Source organism: Rattus norvegicus, chromosome 10 (genome assembly GCF_036323735.1).
Source record: "Rattus norvegicus strain BN/NHsdMcwi chromosome 10, GRCr8, whole genome shotgun sequence".
Classification (NCBI taxonomy): domain Eukaryota; kingdom Metazoa; phylum Chordata; class Mammalia; order Rodentia; family Muridae; genus Rattus; species Rattus norvegicus.
In genome coordinates this window covers 58,410,287-58,428,960 of record NC_086028.1, presented here as the reverse complement: position 1 = coordinate 58,428,960, position 18,674 = coordinate 58,410,287, and the positions used below count along the sequence as shown (strand labels likewise).

Sequence of the window (18,674 nt, the reverse complement as noted above, 5' to 3'; positions counted from 1 at the left end):
TAAGATCTTGTCTCAATAAAACACAACAAGCAAAACTACTTAGGAAAGTTGCTGGACACCTATCTTAGTCAGGGCTATCATTGCTGTGATGAATCACAGTATCCAACAGCAACTTGGGAGGAAAGAGTTTATTACACCTCACATTTCTAGGTGACATCCATCACTGAAGGAGGTCAAGGCAGGAACTCAAACAGGACAACAACCTGTAAGCAGGAGCTGATGCAGAAGCCATGGAGGAGTGCTGCTTACAGACTTGCTCATCATGACTGTTCAGCCTGCTATAGAACTCAGGACCACAGTGGGCTGGGCCCTCCCTCATTAAAAAAGAAAAGAAAGAGGGTTGGGGATTTGGCTCAGTGGTAGAGCGCTTGCCTAGCAAGCACAAGGCCCTGGGTTCAGTCCCCAGCTCCGAAAAAAAAAAGAAAAGAAAAGAAAAGAAAAGAAAAGAAAGAAAACTAAGCATAATTTTTTACATGAAGATGATTTTAAAACATGTAGTCCAAGAGTCTAAACACATTCTGTTTACATTTCAAATGCTGTCCCCCCTTCCTGATCCCCTTTTCCAGTCTCCCTTTCACAAACTCCACACCTATACCCCTCCCCTTTGCCTCTAAGAGGGTGCTCACCCACCCACCCACTCCCACCTCACCCCTGTAGCATACCCCTTCTCTGGGGCATCAAGCCTCCCCAGGACCAAGCACCACCACTGATGTCAAATAAGGCAGTCCTACCACATTCGTAGTGGGAGCCATAGACTGGCCCATGTATGCTCTTTGGTTGGTAGTTTAGTGCCTGGGAGCTCTGAGGGCCTGGTTGGTTGATACTGTTGTTCTTCCTACGGCGTCACCATCCCCTTCAGCTCCTTAGTCACTAACAACAAGATGTATTTGGTTGAATAGGAAGACTGCCAAAGGGACACCATTGTCAGGTGATTCTAATCTTGGAAGGACACTTAATGATGCACAACAGCATTCCATAACAGCTTTTGTAACGCGCAGCCATGTGGTGTTCAGGGTCATCTGGCTATGTTAGGGTCGGCAGGGGGGCTAGCAGTGTGTGGTGTTCTCCAGGTCTTTTCTATATGTCATTTATCTTCCATAATATGAAATCATCTATTCTTCATTTCCACTCACACTTTTAAAGGGTCGATGTGGACACAATGAAGCTTGATAATTCATAAATTATATACAGTAAGTTTTACTAGATTGGGAAATAGTAGAAATGGGTAAAAATAAGATGAGAATAAAGGCATTTATGAGTTGGATGGAATGGAAGGAGGTTATGCAATGTTACAGTTTGCAAATAGTTTAAAGAATGGAGAAGGTAGTGGTTGAAGGGATGAGTTTGTGGGAAGTTGGACAGGAGAAAGGGGCTAGATAGGTGGTTTACACAAGGGGTATTTTATAGGGTGAGGATGGATGCCTAAGCAACCACTGGAAAAACTGATACATGGACTTAGTGGGATAGAATAAATGAATATAATGTCATAGAAAATGAAGAAATTGCACCATCTTATCAGTAAGATATAGTTATACTGTTTTAATAAAGGCAAGAATGTTGCCGAAATGCCATGTGAACTAAACCCAAAGCTTGGCTAACTAGACTTCTGACTACACAGACAGACTCCTCCTTCCTACTAAGGTGACTTAAGTCTATGACAGTTTCTCTTTGTGGCAATCTATTTCTTGTCAGCCTTACTTAGACTTCATCTTTTACTGGATAATCAATTTTTCATGTTATCACAATACTGAAGAAATATAAAAGAAAAAGGTAGTTCTTAGTTGAGCACAGCTCTATAGTTTTCAATGTTCTTCTTTATTTACACTGACATTGTCTCTGTTATTTTCCATGATATTAAACAGTCATACTACACTGGAATCTAGACCTTTATATTTTTAATGCTTAATTTTCTCAACATATTCTGCTTTTGATTGTGTCTCCTTCTGTACATAGGTATAGAAGTTGGTCCTCAGCCTCACGGTGTTCTGAGAGCTGATATTTTAGACCAAATGAGAAGAATGCTCAAGCACGCTCTTGATTTTATACAGCGTTTCAATGAAGGTGGGTGGTGGGCTGCAGCTGTCTCCTGTGCTTAAATACAGGGGTGGGGGGTTGTCTGTGCAAAACTCAACCAATGAAAATTGAAATAGTAATAGCATCTAGGTCATATTTGTCATGTTTATGATCTTAGCTAGCTCTTTCTATCTCTGTCTCGTCTGCCCTCCCTTCCATCCCCCACATCTCTCTCACTTTCTCCCTCCAGGCTCTCACTACATAGCCCAGGTGGACTTGAACTCTCAGCGCTCCTGCCTCAGTTTCCTGAAGGTTGGCATTACAAAGGCGCAGCACAGTCAGTTTCTAGATGCATTTTGAAGATTGCCTTTTCACTTCAGCAGCTCCTCAGGCAGTGACAAATAAACACATTCAAGAAGGGCGTCTGTCAAATAAATCTCCCAAATATGGGGCTGGAGAGATGGCTCAGCAGTTAAGAGCACCCGACTGCTCTTCCAGAGGTCCTGAGTTCAATTCCCAGCAACCACATGGTGGTTCATAACCATCTGTAATGGAATCTGATGCCCTCTTCTGGTGTTTCCGAAGACAGTGACTAATATAAATAAAATAAAATCTTTAAAAAAAAAAAAAAAAAAAAAAAAAAAAGAGGCGAGAGATGGACCTTGTCTCATTTCAAATAAAGTCGTTTCCTTTTCCATTAATTTCTATTTTACACAGCAAAGACAGATGAGGCCCACCCTGCTGTGAGGATCTAGAAGGCTAATGGATACTGGGAAGAGAGAGACATTTTTTCCAGTGGTGTAGCAACTTATAAATTGTCCTTGCTTCTGTAAATTATCCCTCACCATGCTCCTATAATCAACCCTAAGGAAATTTAGTGCATTAGAAGAAAGACTCAAACGTAGAAAGAGCTGCTTGAGACACAGAAAAGGATGAACAGGGAGTGGGAAGAGACAATAGAGAATAGTGGAGGATCAATATGATCAAGTTATATCACATACGCACTTGAAAATAAAAGCCGTCATTGTGTATGGCTAACATTTGCTAGCTAAGAATATAGAAAAGACTAGAAAAAAGTTCAAGTGTCCAATAAACAAGATATTCGGGATCATGGGGAATCCAGGGAGTGCAAATTCAAGTGACAAACTTTTCATTCATTAGATTAAGAAAATACTCTGATTATAGTTGTGATATCAAATTTTGGCTAAGTTATAGAAAAAGAAAATATGCCCATTACTTTCTGCTGAACATGTTATTTGGTAAGGGCCCTTTAGGGGATAATTTCATATTTTTTATTTTTATATTTCTTATATTCTGTTCTACATTCTTTTTAAATTTTACTTATCTATTTTATGGGAGAAATATGTCTATGATGTATGACCATGTGCTAGTGTGTGTGTACCAAGCCATGTGAGGACTTTAAATCCTGCTCTCATATTCTCTGCCTTATTCCTTTAGGACAGGCTCTCTCACTGAACTAGCTAGGCTGGCAGTCACAGACTGGGCAATCTTTCTGGTTCCTTCCTTTCAGTGGTTTCAGGCACACATGGCCACATCTGACTTTTTTCTTGGGTGCTAAGATTCAAGTGAGTCCTCATGCTTGCCTAGCAAGCACTCTTACCCACTGAGCTCTCCACATCCTCAGTAAATCCTTCTTAAAATATTCACACCGCATGACCCAGCAACTCCCTGCCATAAAGAAGCACAACCACATGCACATCCAACGTGTTACATAAGGGCTGGCTAGTACAGCTTTGTCTCCAACAAGAAAACAATGGAAGTGACCCAAATGTTCAACAGCTGTGAAGAATTAAACTAAAATTTAAAATTAAACTAAATTTCAAAAATGTTAATTTTTAAAAAGCAAGCTGTAATTTTTTAACAAGTAAAACGGCTCACTGGGCACCACCACTTACTTGATCTGCAGGCATAAGGACCTAAGCTTGAATCTTTAGCACCACATAAAACACCAAGCATGATTGAACATGCCTGTAACCCCAGCATTGTGGGACAGAAACCAGAGAATCCTGAGATATCATTGGCCACCGGCCAGCCTAGCCAAAACACCAAGCTTCCTGCTTTCTGAGAGAAGCTGCCTCAAAGCAGTAAGATAGGAAGTGACAAAAGGACAGCACTCGACATCCTGCTGTGACTTTCACATGTATGCATATGGGTGCACACAGTCACACACACATGCAACACACACAGGTGCACACACATGCAGACCAAACCATACAATAAACAGACTTTAAAAACAGTAACAGTAAACTGAGTGTGATAGCGCATGTCTGTAATTGAAAGCAAGGAAGTAGGAAGTAAATGAGTTCAAGACCAACCTGGGCTACACAGTGTAACCCCGCCTTACAATGAATTTATTATCACTTGCCAGAGAGAGACAGAGAGACAGAGAGAGACAGAGAGAGACAGAGAGAGACAGAGAGAGAGAGAGAGAGAGAGACAGACAGAGAGAGAGAGAGAGAGAGAGAGAGAGAGAGAGAGAGAGAGTGTTCATATATGTAGGAAAAGCTCTAGAACAAGCACACTAAGTTGTAACAGTAACTGCTGGGAAGAAGGCTAAGTCAGGCTAACTTTTAGTTATAGTCAGCAAGAAAGATATGTTTATATACTATGTATCTTCTGTACATCTGCTCACTCACTCGATAAGCTGTACTAAGAAGTATAACAATTACTTTAAAATTAAAAAAAACAACTTTTAAAATCTCAAAGATGTCCTGTGCAAATAATTCCATTAGGCTGCATTGAGGAGTGTGTAGTTCTGACGATGTAACTAATATGCAGCTAAAGGCCTAGGCAGGTACTGTCCCTCAGCCTCAGATGTGCACCTCCTGTAGTCAAAAGAGCTTCTGTACTTGGTAGACTTTGACCTTCAGAAAGTTATAAAAACTGAAAATCAGTTCTCAGCACCCTTGTCTAAGGACAGGTCTGAACTGTCTTGTGGAGCTGGTGTTAGGAAGATCAGGACATTTGCACAACAGGACCTCAGATACCAAGTGAGAAACCACAGTATATTAAGAAATTATACATCCAGGTAGAAAGCCACAAACCTGATAGAAGACATGGTACCTTAGTATTATATTGCTGTGAAGAGATGCCTAACCAAGGCAACTCTTATAAAAGAAAGCATTTAATTGGGGCTGACTTACATTCAGAGGTTTAGTCCATTATCATTGTGGTGGGAAGCATGGTAACATGCAACAGACATGATGCTACAGAGGTAGCCGAGAGTTCTACATCTGGACAGGCAGCAAGAAGAGAGAGGTGCTGGGCCTGGCTTGAGCTTTTGAAACCCCAAAGCACACCTCAAACTACATACTTCTTCCAACAAGGCCACACCTCTCAATCCTGTCAAGAAGTGCCACTCTCTAATTACCAGGCAATCATATATATGAACCTATTGGGACTATATTTATTGAAACCACCGCACATGGTTTACAAATCATAGTCTGTGTTTCCTTTAATGTGAATGTGGAGTAGTAGCTCTAGAACACCCCTCTTTACCCCTAAATTATCCACACAGCTTCCCTCTCCTTTAGTCTGACTTGGCCTCATAATTTGTTTTTATAGCCCAGAAGCTTGAAAAAGACTAGCACTCTGAGCGTGCATCCTTACTACTCTTGGAAACCCCTTGTGGCCATTATATGACTCAGTCTGTACTGACCTCCTAGATAAGGAAAGGTTACAGGATGGAAATCTCAAGGTCCCCAGATAAAAGTCACACAGTTCAAGCTGCAGCCTATGAAATTCCAGACATGAGTGTGGGGCTATCCCAGATCACCAAGCAGCCAGAGGACCTGCTAGCTCGCCTTGCATGTGTCAGCCAGACAGTCAGAAATCAGCCAGAATCAGTCTAAACCAGAAAAGCTGCCCACCAACCCACAGAATCACAAGCTCAGTGTAGAGGTAGATCCTTTAAGTTGCTAAGTTCTAGATCAGTTGTTACACAGGAAAAACCAGCTAGAAGTAACAACAGATCTCTCCATATCAATTCCTCTCAAGGAAAGACTACCCTCTAGGCTCCAACCACAGTATACTCTAGATGAACCCCCCGCCCCCGCTATCGGACACAATGTTTGCTTAGAGATTGCATCCTCTCTCTGTGAGTGAGTCTTGCTAATACTTCTCAGCACTGGGTTGTTCAATTTTACATCATCTTCTGAACTCCATTGTTGGGCAGATTCCCTGCATCCAAAGAGCTCCCTCCTCAGGAGTTGTCATATGTGCAGTGTCCTTGATTAAGACAAATAACCAACTATGCTGGAGGCAGCCAGCTCACTGACCATCTTTGAAGACACCCAGTCTCAGGATATCAGAAGGAAGAGCTATGTTCATTCGGGCTTTCATTTGACCGGTAATAAACTCCAGCCTGCAGAAGGCCAATCAGGAGAAGAGAGCCCAGTGGCCCTGACTCATGGTCCTAGCGAACAATGATAGGTGAATCTTCTGTTTCTGCCTCTGTCTATCACAGATTTGTGGAAAGTGTACTGATAGGACTAACCAGTGTTTGACCTCTTGGTGTTTATGAGCCTCCATAACTGGTTTGTAGCACTCTTCACTTTTTGTTGATCTTCCTTAAAGTGTCAGCTTCCTTTTTCTAGAACATTTCTTTTTTAGCTGTGATTAACACATATCACTTCTTTCCATAGGTAAAGAATTTCCCCCCTGTGCTATTGATGTCTATAAAATAATGGAGAAAGTTGATTATCCAAGGAACGAAAGTGGAGACGTGGCTGCTGTTATCCATCCTAATCTGCAGGTAACATTTGTTTCTTTGAAGTACTGTAAATAATAGTATTCTACTGTGGGGTACAACTTGACTGTTCATACAGCATTTTGTACATATTAGCTTGTTAGTATTTAAAGAATCATATCAGTCCACTTTCCATTACTATAATGAAATACCAAATACAAACAAGTATTAAAAGAAAAGCATTATTCTACTCACCATTCTGTAGGTTCCAGTCCAAGAGTGACTGCAGGACAGGACCACAGCTCCCTCCAAATTCCTCAGTGACCTAAAGGTTTCTCACAAGGAACCATTTCCTAAAGACCCACATCTTTTCTCAATAGCACCTCTCTAGGAGCCAAGCTTCTAACACCTATACTGTGAAGGATAATATTCATCCCAAACTGTGGCAGGGAGGGAGACATACCTTATCTCAGTACTCAACACATGTGGCGTGTGTTGGCTCTAGGGGTACATCTGTGAGTCTCATGTGACTGATAGTCTGGAAACACTGAAGTCCAGTGTACTATCTAGATAGTACTGGCCAGATATTGTAACCTCATAATGAGGAGAGAGAAGCATCCAAACAAGACTTCTAGGAGAGAAAATTCCTACCCATGTGCGGGGGTGAGGAAAATTACATACAGGGGCTTCTAATTTTGTTTTGTTTTGCTGTTTTTTGAGATAGGGTCACTGTAGCCCAGGCTGGCTCAAAATCCCAATCCTCCTATCTCAACCTCACAAAGGTGGATTATAGTAGTATGCAACCACACCTCAATCTAACTTTTGATTTTTAAGCACTTATATTCTTAAATTAGAATAGACACTGGGCATGGCATTAGGGTAGAGGCTGATAATCATAACACTTGGGAAGCTAATGCAGCAAGATTACAGATTTGAGGCCAACCTCCTAGGCTATAATGGGAAACCTTATCTCCAAAAGAGAGGAGATGGGAGAGGAGAAGGAAGGAGTGACATGAAAGGAACAGGAAAATCAGAAATGTCCCATAGATGCACAGCTATGTGTGACAGATCTCCTACTAATGATCTTTATAGCTGGCCACATAGTTGACACTTCCCTGAACTTGTTTTTCTGGAACATTCCTCCCACTGTCCCATGACTCTCCTTGGAATCCCAGTGCCACCCTTCACCTGGTTTAATCAGTAGATTAATCAATAGATTAATCAAAGTGAAGGAGCTCTCAGGGGAATTAGAAGTCAAAGGAAAGGCAGGGAAGAAGTAAGGTCCCAACACTAGAACACCCACTCCCAGTGTAGAACCTGAGCCTAGAGGTGAAAGAGACCGAGAAGGCTAGCCAAGCAAGGCTTCTCAACCACGAGGACACATGACTGAGCTTTCTTTTTTCATTGAAAATAGAGTTCTTGCTCATAAAATACCTCCAGACCACAGTTTCTACTCCTCTACTGCTCCCAGCTTCCCCCCTTCTCCCCAAGATTCACTCCCCCTCCATTTTCCTTCAGAAAAGAGTGCCCAAAAATCTCAGATAATCTTACATTATTGGCTTGAGTATTCGTGGTTGAAAACCACTGATCCAATTCAGATCCCTACTTAATGACTCTACTACTCATCAGGAAACCTCATAAAATATCCTGCCCACAAATTCAGACCAATAGAGCATATCCTGCCTATAGCTTCACGGAAGCTGAATAGAAACCAAAGGTAGCCAATGAGCAATGGTTTTAAAAGACAGAGTGTGGTAGAGAGGAAGAAATCCCTGTGATGTAAGCCCAGGAAACAAAGGCCAGCTGACAATGCCACACCAGCCTCAAACATAAGACTGTTCAGGTGTATTCTCATCAGTAACATCCTTCAAAATACAGAAGTGATCCTAGGGAGGCTGAGAAGACTGGCTGAGGACAGTAACCAACTAGAGCAGTGTCAGGTCCCAAAAGTCAGGAAAGATCACTGGAGTTGCTAGACCATAAGAAATGTCTCCAGCCAGGTCTGATGGCACAAGCCTGTAATCCCAGCTATGAGGGAAAACTGAGGCAAGAGAAGCACAATTTAAAAGGCCTTCCTTAGCCACAAGGTAAGATCAGGACCATCCTGAGCAAGTGAGACCTTGTCTCAAAGTAAAAGATAAAAAAATGAAGGCTTGGAGACTAGCTCAGTGATAGAGCTAGCATATATATTACTGTGAAGTCAGTTCTCAATCACCTACACACACACACACACACACACACACACACACACACACACACACACACAGAGTTTTCTACAAGAAAGATTGATAGGTTTATTATCTCAGTAAATACTTTTGAATAGCTACTAAGGCTGTTTTCCCTGAGATGGAAGATTCTAGCTTTGTTTCTGAGACAAGGCCAGCAACTCTCACTGGTTCAAGAGCATGTTACCCTCCCAGGTGATTCTGAAGTACGGATAGAGTGGGAAAAAGGTACTGCAGGCAGCTCTTCTCAATTCCAGGCAATTTATTCACATGAAGATTGGTATTCAATGGGTCTCAACAGGGAGTGAAATTCTACTTTTCTAACATACTCTCAGGTGATGCCGATGCTTCTGGGAAAGGTTAGGAATGCAGAGGCCCAGGCTCTGCCTAGGCCTAGAGAACCATCTTAGCCAACTCTCAGATGCTTGGCAAGCACAACAAAGCTAGAGATGTCCTAGGGCTTCTGTGATCAGAAGCATTGACATTAGGAGACTCACATACTTCTCAATGCATTCCTTCTATGTCTCTCTTTAATAAAGAATGTCTTTTTTTAATGGACAATGTTAGTTATCTACAGCCTGACAGAATAAATTAAAAATAGGAGAGGGGCTGGGGATTTAGCTCAGTGGTAGAGCGCTTACCTAGGAAGCGCAAGGCCCTGGGTTCGGTCCCCAGCTCTGAAAAAAAAAACCAAAAAAAAAAAAAAAAAAAAATAGGAGAAAAACCCAAACATAATTCATCTATTTTGATGTCTCCTGAGAGGATCAAGACTGGAAACCATTGCACCCTGGAGATCCTGTGTTTGTGTCTCTTGATGGAAAAGTTATTCCACTGGGTGGAGACTGTACCGTGTACCCAGTGTTTGTGAATGAAGCTGCATATTATGAAAAAAAAGAAGCATTTGCAAAGACAACAAAACTAACACTCAACGCAAAAAGCATCCGCTCCACTTTGCACTAAACATCTCTGCAAGCTCACAGTTATGGGATCTTACAGACCTCTAGAAGTCTGTAAACGCTCCAAGACCAGAGTGCCTCATTCTAGTTCTTTTCCTCAGCACCTGGCCCCATGCCTCAAGCAGTAAGCATCCAGGCCAGGTTCTGAAAGGAAAGAATAAATTCATGAATGTCTTTCATATATGTTTGGATGAGCTATGTACAGTAGACAGGCAAGTGTGCTTCTGGTTTCTGTATTATTCTTTATACATTACATTCTGGTAGTTTAACATTGTTAACTTTCACATTTAGAACATAACATTGAAATACATGCTACATGCAATTTAGCATACAGTGAGACAGACTGAATATGTGTTTTCAAGGAATGCATAAGTACTATTCAAAACTAATAGTACAGACTTGCTGTTTTTAAGTGCTGATATGTGAGTTAATAACAGTGTATTATTAAATGTCCATTCCTTAAACGCTAGTGGTGACTGTGATATCTATAGGCAGTTCATATCCTTCTGCATAAGCTGTGAAAGGAAATGGGTACTGGGTGTAAAGGTGCTACATGAATACATCAGGAAACACTCCCTTCAAGAAGCTAGTCATTGTTCTTTAGATGAAAAGTGTGAAAGAAATACACGGTTTGCACTCCCAACTGTCCTTCTAAAAGAACACCATCACCCTAAATCATAATCAACAAGGTGTGCTAGCCTGGTCTTTGGCAGTCAGCACTAGTGGAAATGTGGCCCAAAATGGTGACTCTGGATCACAAACAAATACATGTTTTTAAGGCGTTCTTCCATGACTAAAATGACAAAATTCTTACCCTCTCATGCACCTCCTTAAAATATCCTGTTTCTCTACCCTTCCTGTCCCCACAGGATGCTCATACCCCTTCCCTCCTCTCTAAAGCCACAGCAGTCATGTAAACAGCATTTTTATCCCATAATTTGGACCCCAAAGAACCCACATTTATGGATTCGGTGTATCTGTCAAAAATACTAACATTGATGCTGGACAGTGGCTTAGTTGGTGAAGTGCTCATCATACAAGTACAGGAACCTAACTCAGTCCCTGGCACCCAGGTAAGATACCAGGCACAATGAAGTGCAGCTACAATGCCAATGCAGGGGAGATGAAGACAAGCAGCTTGTGGGGGCCTGCTAGCTAGCCATATAGCCAAATCGGCTAGCTCAAGACTCAGAGACTCTATCAAAACTTAGTGGAGAGTAATTGATGATACTTAGCATGGGCCTCTTATCTCCACAAATGTCCACACAGATATGAGCTCGTACACACAAAAATAATCATAATAATGCATTAACTGGAATAGATACATAGATACAGATGTAGATAGAAGTACTAATAAATGTCAGTGATTCATTGAGTGTCCAGTGTACACACATATACATGCACACTCACATGTACGGGCACACACACACACATTATTCATCCAGACATAATCCCACTAAGCCAATCTCACCCCATATACATCTATTTTGTGCCTTGCCAAAATGAGTAATTGAAATATATTCTTCCTGCTGAATGTCATAGCTAACATGTGACATGTAAATCAGCTTCTACAAGTGTTGCCTACCTCTCACTTATTGTTCTGTTTTTTTCTTATTTTTGGTATCCACTTCCTCTGAGAACACATTTATTCTACCACTCTTTCTTGGCACATTCTGGAATGTAGATACCAACAAAGACAATGTCGTCAAGGTGGGATGAGGGGGTGGGAAGACAAAGGGGCGACTGGTGAGATGCAGATTAAAATGCTTTGTACACACAATGAAAGCTGAGTTGCATTTGGAAAGAGCCAAAGGATAGAGCAAGACCAGTCTGGGAGGGGAACTCTCAGGAGAGCGAAAATAAGCTTGAGTGAAAGCATATGGGAGTAAACATCGAAGGACATTGGGACAGAGAGAAAAGAAAAGATGAGTGTGGAGGTTGTGGGGGAGGAGGGGCAGACCATGAAGGGCCTTTTGTGTTAACCTTGATGGATGACATGAGTATTGGGCACCAGGCACTGAGCTAAGCTTGCATTCATTAGCAGCTTAATCCTAACAGTGGTGCCTCCAGTCAGCATTACTGTGTGTGATCACCCTCCTTTATAAAACGAGGGGCCTGGATGGGTATATAGATTGTTACAGGTTCAGTCAAAATAAAGGTAGCCAAAAGCGATAAAACCACACAGCGGTATGTATAGATTAAAATGATATTACATGGAGCTGGAGAGGTGGCTCTATAGTTAAGAGGATTGGTTATTCCATTAGAGAACCTGGGTTCAGTTTCCAGCACCCACACAGTGCACACAATGATCTGTAATTCCACCTCCAGGTTATCTGATACCCTTTTCTGACCTCTGAGGGCATCAGGCACACATGGTACACAGACATACACATAGCCAAAATACCTGTACCCTGCCCTGCACCCCAAAAAATGTACAGGCTGTTAAGAAGGTAAAGGTGCTTGTAGCCATGACTGACAATCAGAGTTTGATCCCTGGCATCCACAAGGTGGGAGGAAAGAACCCACTTCTGAACATTGTCCTCTGACCTCCACATAAGTGCTGTGGCTTACGCGCGCGCACACACACACACACACACACACACACACACACACACACTAAATAAATACATGTAATAATTTTAAAATTCACATTTAATTAAACAGCACCGACTCAGTATATCGTGACCATAGACGAATCACATATAAGTAGAAATTCTGAAGACTATAAAGATTGAATCAGTGTTGGGGATTTAGCTCAGTGGTAGAGCGCGTGCCTAGCAAGCGCAAGGCCCTGGGTTCGGTCCCCAGCTCCGAAAAAAAGAACCAAAAAAAAAAAAAAAAGATTGAATCAAGAAAAATTAGACTTGATAGAAACAATCAAATCTGTAAACTGAAACCATTGCAATTTAAAAATGTACATTTTAACTTTTGTAATTGAAATGTGATAGAAGAAGAAAAGTCTGTCTGGTGAGTGCCAGCCTATCTGGAAGGCTTCCCCGAGGAGGAATGGGCTGTTGAAATCCCTTGGACAGACATAGGGAGCCATGGACAGCCCCTGTGCCAGAAAGAGGAGCAAGTGCGCAGAGGCAGAGAGAGAAACTCTGGAGGCTACAATGATAAAGGCCATGGTGATGGGAGGCGCATGTCACAAGCAAGCCATGGTTGCAGGACCAGGGCATGTCTGAAAGGCCTTTGTATATCCCCTCAACAAATAGCCTGAGGGAAAGCGGCTTCTGAGGGGACTCCCAAAGCTTTTTGATATTGCTACATTCCCACCTAGCTTGTCTTCAGCAGGCTTGTCACGACCTGCAGAGAACACTACATCACTTTACATCTTCCGCCTTGAGATGGCACAGAAAGCTGATAGAGTTTTTAACCAGATGGTGATTCCTTAACATGTACCAAGTCAGTGAGAGGTGAACTCACATTCAGGGTGTCACAGTGCTCAGCACTCCTGTGGTGTTTCACAGTTCTTAGCACTTCTGGGGCTGGCGGTGGATTTTACAACCCTTAGCACAAAAAGGAACTCCTGTAGAAGATTCCAATCAGGGCTGCCACACAGGCTTAGTAGGTTTCCCCACGTATAACATGAACATGCTCCATTCCCATATTCACAAAGTAAAGGGCACTGACCAAAATGTTACATCTTATCAAACCAAAACAGAAGACTGACACTGCCTGAATTTGGCCCAGGAAGATAATAGAAATGGAGTCTATGGGAGATTGCTATGTTACAAACTGGAAAAAAATTACTAGAGCCACTGTATCTATTGATAGGCTAATTTAGTTCAATGCAAACATTCCTTTTTACTAAGTAAATCTATTAAGTAGAAAAATTAACTTTCACCATCATGAAATAGCCTAAGAATTCACAAGCAGGGCTGGAGAGATGGCTCAGCAGTTAAGAGCACTGACTCCCCTTCTAGAGGTCCTGAATTCAATTCCCAGCAACCACTTGGTGACTCAAAACCATCTGTAATGGGATCCAATGCCCTCTTCTGGTGTGTCTGAAGACAATGACAATATACTCATATACATAAAATAAATCTTTTTTTAAAAGGGCAATTTCCCAGGAATTTTTAAAAAAAATAATTCCCAAGGGAGTAGTAATACTACTGCGTGGGTGTGGATACAAGGAAAATCATACGTTTGATGATCAAAACTTGAAAGTGTCCCTATTTGATGGTTTCCATCTTCACTGCCAGCTTGGAGACTAAACCAGCCTCAGACATGGAGAGGGAAGTAACAAAGAGTCATAGTGATAGTTTTGAGATGGCTACTGGAAAATAGAACCAGACAACTGATGAATTTTAAAATTTTCTAATGATTTATTTTTATTTTATGTGCACTGATGTTTTGTCTGCATGTATATCTGTGACAGATCCTCTGGAACTGGAGTTACAGACAGGTGTGAGCCACCATGTGGTTGCTGGGAATTGAACCCAGGTTCCCTGGAAGAGCAGTCAGTGCTCTTAACCCCTGAGCCATCTCTCCAGCCCAAGATAAATCTTTTTAAAAATAAAACAAAGCTGCCAAATAGGCAACTAAAATAGGAATCAGGTGTGCATGCACATTGACACACACAGCATGCTCGCCCACCACCCCATCAGGATCCAGGAGAAATGCTTCAGATCCAACATCAATCTTCCTTTTACCCATTCCTGTTACGAAACACTCTAGGATTTCTAATTGGTTTTCATATTCATACAATGCAAAGACAGAAACATGGTCATAACATGACAAAATAAATATTTATTAGAAATCAAAACAGTATTTCTTCAATGAGACCAAAGTAGTCTTACTCTTTATGATTTCTTGAGCATGTAGTTTCACACAAACAACACTAAAAACAAGTCTATAAATTAAGTTATACAAGGATCAGGTACATCCCATGAGAATAAGACAATAACTCTGTGTTTGGAACCAAAATCACAGTAAATATAAAATAACACGTAAATCAATGCAGAAGTCAAATATGACTTACAGACTCTGGTGAGAGCCTGTCTCCCTGTGGCTCACCCAGAGCAAAAGGAAGGAAAGGAACCTCAATAATACTGCACTCTCTTGGCAGATGCCTAAGAGCTCAATGGCTTCACAGTACAACTTTCACTCCTTCCCCCCACACCAGGAAGGAAGTAAGCACCGGTGTTATCCCAGACAGACATGTGACATCATGTCTAGAATACAGAACTCTTCCTGGGGAAATGTTTATCTAAAACAGGGTTTGCAGCTACTGCCTGAGCATGCTCAGTCCCATCCCCAGAAAACCTCTTCCCCCTAAACTACTGGAATGTAAAGCATGGAGTTTTAAGATGTCCTGTTAGGCCCACAGAGTCAGTGGTGTGTGTGTGTGTGTGTGTGTGTGTGTGTGTGTGTGTGTGTGTGTGTGTGTGTGTGTGTGTGCTATTTTTGTTGTTATTGTGTGGCTTTAGGCACATTTGACCTTTAGACTTGTTATTGGGTTGTACGAACAATGCTAACTTCCAAGACACGAGAGAGAGACAGAGAGAGGGGGTCGGGGAGGAGAGAGAGAAGAGAGAGAACTAGCCCCTCAATGTGGCAACTACAAAAAGACTCAATGATAAAAGCTGCAAAAGGATCCCTGTGGCTCAGAAATCAGAACATCCTAGCATCTCCTACTCTGACATGACTTAGAACAAGTCATGTTCATTCCAGAGCCTGAGTCTCCACATATATAATGAGGGATTTGGTCCTTTTGAATAGGACACCATTTGTTGAGATGCCTTTTCCTTGCTTTGATGAACTTTCTTAGCTTGACATTCTGGGCTTGAAGCCTTCATTGGGGGAGAGGGTCCCACATTTAGATGAATAGCAAGTTTAGAAATTAGTTTGCCAACAAACTCCACCCAGATCCACCAAAAGCAGATCTCCACAACATGTGAGAAGCTGGTTATTTCTATCTGCCCAACGTGACACGCCTTCCATTCAAGTGGGAAATGCAAAGCTATGTGGCTTTATCTCCTGACTTCCAAGGCAGCACGAAGCTGGAACGCCAGCTCCCTAGAACCAGTGGTTGCCCTTTAAACAGGACCTTCTGTTCAGGTAACTCAAGGAGACTCCAGCTATGGAATACTGGCTTGTAGAATGTCTAGGAACCTTAAGATTCACCTAACTGCTTTCTTCAGCTTCTTCCCCAACAAGTGCTCACCCCATTTCTTGAATACTTAAAACTCCCGAAGCAGCTGTCTACTGAACTGAACCAAAATCTCAATCCAGTTTTCTGACTATTTCTGCCCATCCTTCCCATGATGTCCCCCTCAGGTTCTTGCTTTTCCAAAAACACATGCTTTGTCATCTTCCCCTACTTGAGTGTGATCTTTGAGCAATGTAGACTCTAGAAGGTTGAGCAGGTAGTGGCTGCTGCAGACTGGGCAGCCGTCCATGCTGTACCATCCACCATCTCCCCTGACCTGGCCATTCAGGATGAAATGACCAACTTTTCACCTGTCCAGCTAAGCTGGTACTTGGAACCTTCTAGAATGGAGAAACCTGCCAGAGTGAACTGCTTTGTCTGGTCTCTAGACTGATTAGCTCACCAATTGCCAAGTTTACTAAAGTCCCAACTTATGTCCACCCTCTTTAACATTAAAAAAAAATCTTCATAATCATCTATGATTCCATCTCAAACCTTTCCACATGAATCCTATCACTAAATAACAGAAGAGTGCAGGCTGGGGTTGGGAGGAACATTTCAGTTCTAGCCACTGGAGAAATTCTCCAATCTCTACCTCTACACCCCAAACTGACTCTGAAATTTCAAGGAGAAAAAAAAAAAACTTAGGCTGAGGATAAGAAGTCAGCCCTAAGTTTGACAGATATCCTTTCCTCAGAAGCCTTCTACTACAGTTTCAGTATTCACAGTTAACAAAAACATACGAAACACTGGCGCGTGCTAGTCATCTCTCAGTTTTAAAACCCTCTCAGCAGATCAGCTGCTATTTTCATCTCAGATAAAGTGAGGCCAGCACTGGATGGGACTGAAAGAAGATGGACACCAAACCTTTTCCCTAGATCACAGCCTGTCTCCCTCAGGCTTTGTGTGCATGAGGAAAATTTTATTGTCCTGACCCTGACCATCCTGAGGCCTAGTATATAATACTTACATTCAGTCCAAAAGCCCAAAATCTATTTCTTAGCTTTTAAAGTTGCCTACTTCATCTGAAGTAATTTTCATTCAAAAGTGAAATGGCTTTTCTGAACTAAAAATAAAAATTTTGTGTCAGTTACACTGTTAAAACATCTCTCTGTTGGAGATAGGTTTAGCCTTGGGTTTCAGTCCAAGGATGGAGTCCAGCTTCCTGCTCGATGGAGACTCAATAAGGGTATTCCCCATAGCTCATTCCCTTATTCCCCAGGTAGATCAACTTAGCTCAGATCTTCTAGACATGCTAGGACAGGATCCCCCACAAATCACAGTCGTGGAGGCAAAGGAAGAGCTGGCCCTAACAACAGAACATAGTAGAGAGAAGACTGCTCTCCCCACTCCTCCGACCCCAGCTCCGTCTTCCCCAGCACATGCGTCTTGGAGCCAAGCCAACCTGCAGGTACCTCACCTGGGGCATCAGGAGACTTCCAGACTCAGAACTGCTGGCCATGGATTTCTACTGACCTCTGGAGTCACAAAACCCAAGGAGCCTTCCTTTCAGATCGTGACTGCTGCCCTTCAGCAGCCACCAGCCACTGTGAGGAGTGTTTTGCTTCTAGTCTAGCACTCTGCATAGCACTTCAGCGCCGGGGCTTGGCCTGCAGCATCAGACCACAGTGTTCACATCAGCCTTCAGCCATGCGTCTACACTGATGTTTCTGGAAATTCATCTAATTCATCAAATGCATAGAGGGTGGTTTTGCTATTGCTCCTGGAAGAATCTTGAATTTTGTTTGAATCTGCTGTGGAAAACAGAGTTGAGATTTAGAAGTACATCCTTCTGTGTCCTGTCCCTGCATGTTGGCACATTCTTTTTTCTTTTCTGGTGGGGCTGAGGCTAGAACCCAGAACCTAAGCTGCACCTCATCCCCCTACCATTTAGTTTTTAAAAGCTGTTCTAAATAGTGCTACAGAGTATCAGAGCTGGGAAGGACCTTCCAATTCACAGGTAGGAAAACCAGGCCTCTTGGTCTTGATTCACATGAAGTCACATGGTCCACAAAAGAAGACCCCACAACATCTTAAAGCACCAGTACCTGTCCGTCTTATGGGCCCTGGATCTTCATTGAGGAAAGACACGTGTGTTTTCCATTCAGTCCACTTCACCTCGTTGATCCTGCAAGTGTGACCACTGTACTCACTACTATGCAATCACATCCCAGTAATAGAAACACATTTAGGATGTATTTCTATAGAGCTCCTCTAATGCCACAGATACAGGGATGCTCCAACCTGTTTGCTGATCCTGCCCACCTCAAAGACTACTGCCCCACACCCCTTCCCTCTTTGTTACCTCAGGCACAGCCGGAAGTCCTCATCAGCTACTTTGCACAGCTCTCCCATGCGGAATCTGCTTCTCAGCCATTCTGGTAACATTTTCTCAAACTCCAAGATGGTCCTGGCTCTCTGGGACGATAGAGAAGCCTAAACTGATTTCTCCTAGCCTGCTCTGAGAGCCCTGCTCCAGATGAGGGTACATTCACAGGTACCCCATCTGATAGCTCACTCCAGCCTCATTTGTGCTTAAGGTCTTGAGGTTGTGGAGTAATCATGAGTTCAAACATGAGAAATAAACTCTGGGACTGATAAATTGCTTTAAGCTTAGC

General features: G+C 42.4%; 2 protein-coding genes across 20 annotated transcripts in view; one reads left to right on the top strand and one right to left on the bottom strand.

Moving 5' to 3' along the window:
* Aspa (aspartoacylase) overlaps positions 1 to 18,674 on the top strand; it is a 53,587-nt gene that overhangs the window by 14,830 nt on the left and 20,083 nt on the right. For 3 of the 13 annotated variants that reach the window (XM_039086915.2, XM_039086916.2, NM_024399.2), the window contains 3 exons: positions 1,954 to 2,061; positions 6,678 to 6,787; positions 9,709 to 10,366. In XM_039086915.2, coding sequence (XP_038942843.1) covers positions 1,954 to 2,061; positions 6,678 to 6,787; positions 9,709 to 9,906 — 416 coding nt within the window. In that variant the 3' untranslated portion in view covers positions 9,907 to 10,366. Of the gene's footprint in view, positions 1 to 1,953; positions 2,062 to 2,263; positions 4,418 to 6,677; positions 6,788 to 9,708; positions 10,367 to 10,771; positions 17,815 to 18,674 lie in introns of those variants that run through there. The other 10 variants (XM_063269919.1, XM_063269918.1, XM_063269917.1 and 7 more) reach the window with 7 other exon arrangements.
* The window catches only part of Trpv3 (transient receptor potential cation channel, subfamily V, member 3), a 31,604-nt gene continuing 28,233 nt past the window's right edge, over positions 15,304 to 18,674 (bottom strand). For 4 of the 7 annotated variants that reach the window (XM_039086602.2, XM_017597463.2, XM_039086604.2 and 1 more), the window contains 3 exons: positions 18,362 to 18,474; positions 18,105 to 18,184; positions 15,304 to 17,810 (listed from right to left, as the gene is read on the bottom strand). In XM_039086602.2, coding sequence (XP_038942530.1) covers positions 17,713 to 17,810; positions 18,105 to 18,184; positions 18,362 to 18,474 — 291 coding nt within the window. In that variant the 3' untranslated portion in view covers positions 15,304 to 17,712. The remainder of the gene's footprint in view (positions 17,811 to 18,104; positions 18,185 to 18,361; positions 18,475 to 18,674) is intronic. The other 3 variants (XM_008767860.4, XM_039086601.1, NM_001025757.2) reach the window with 2 other exon arrangements.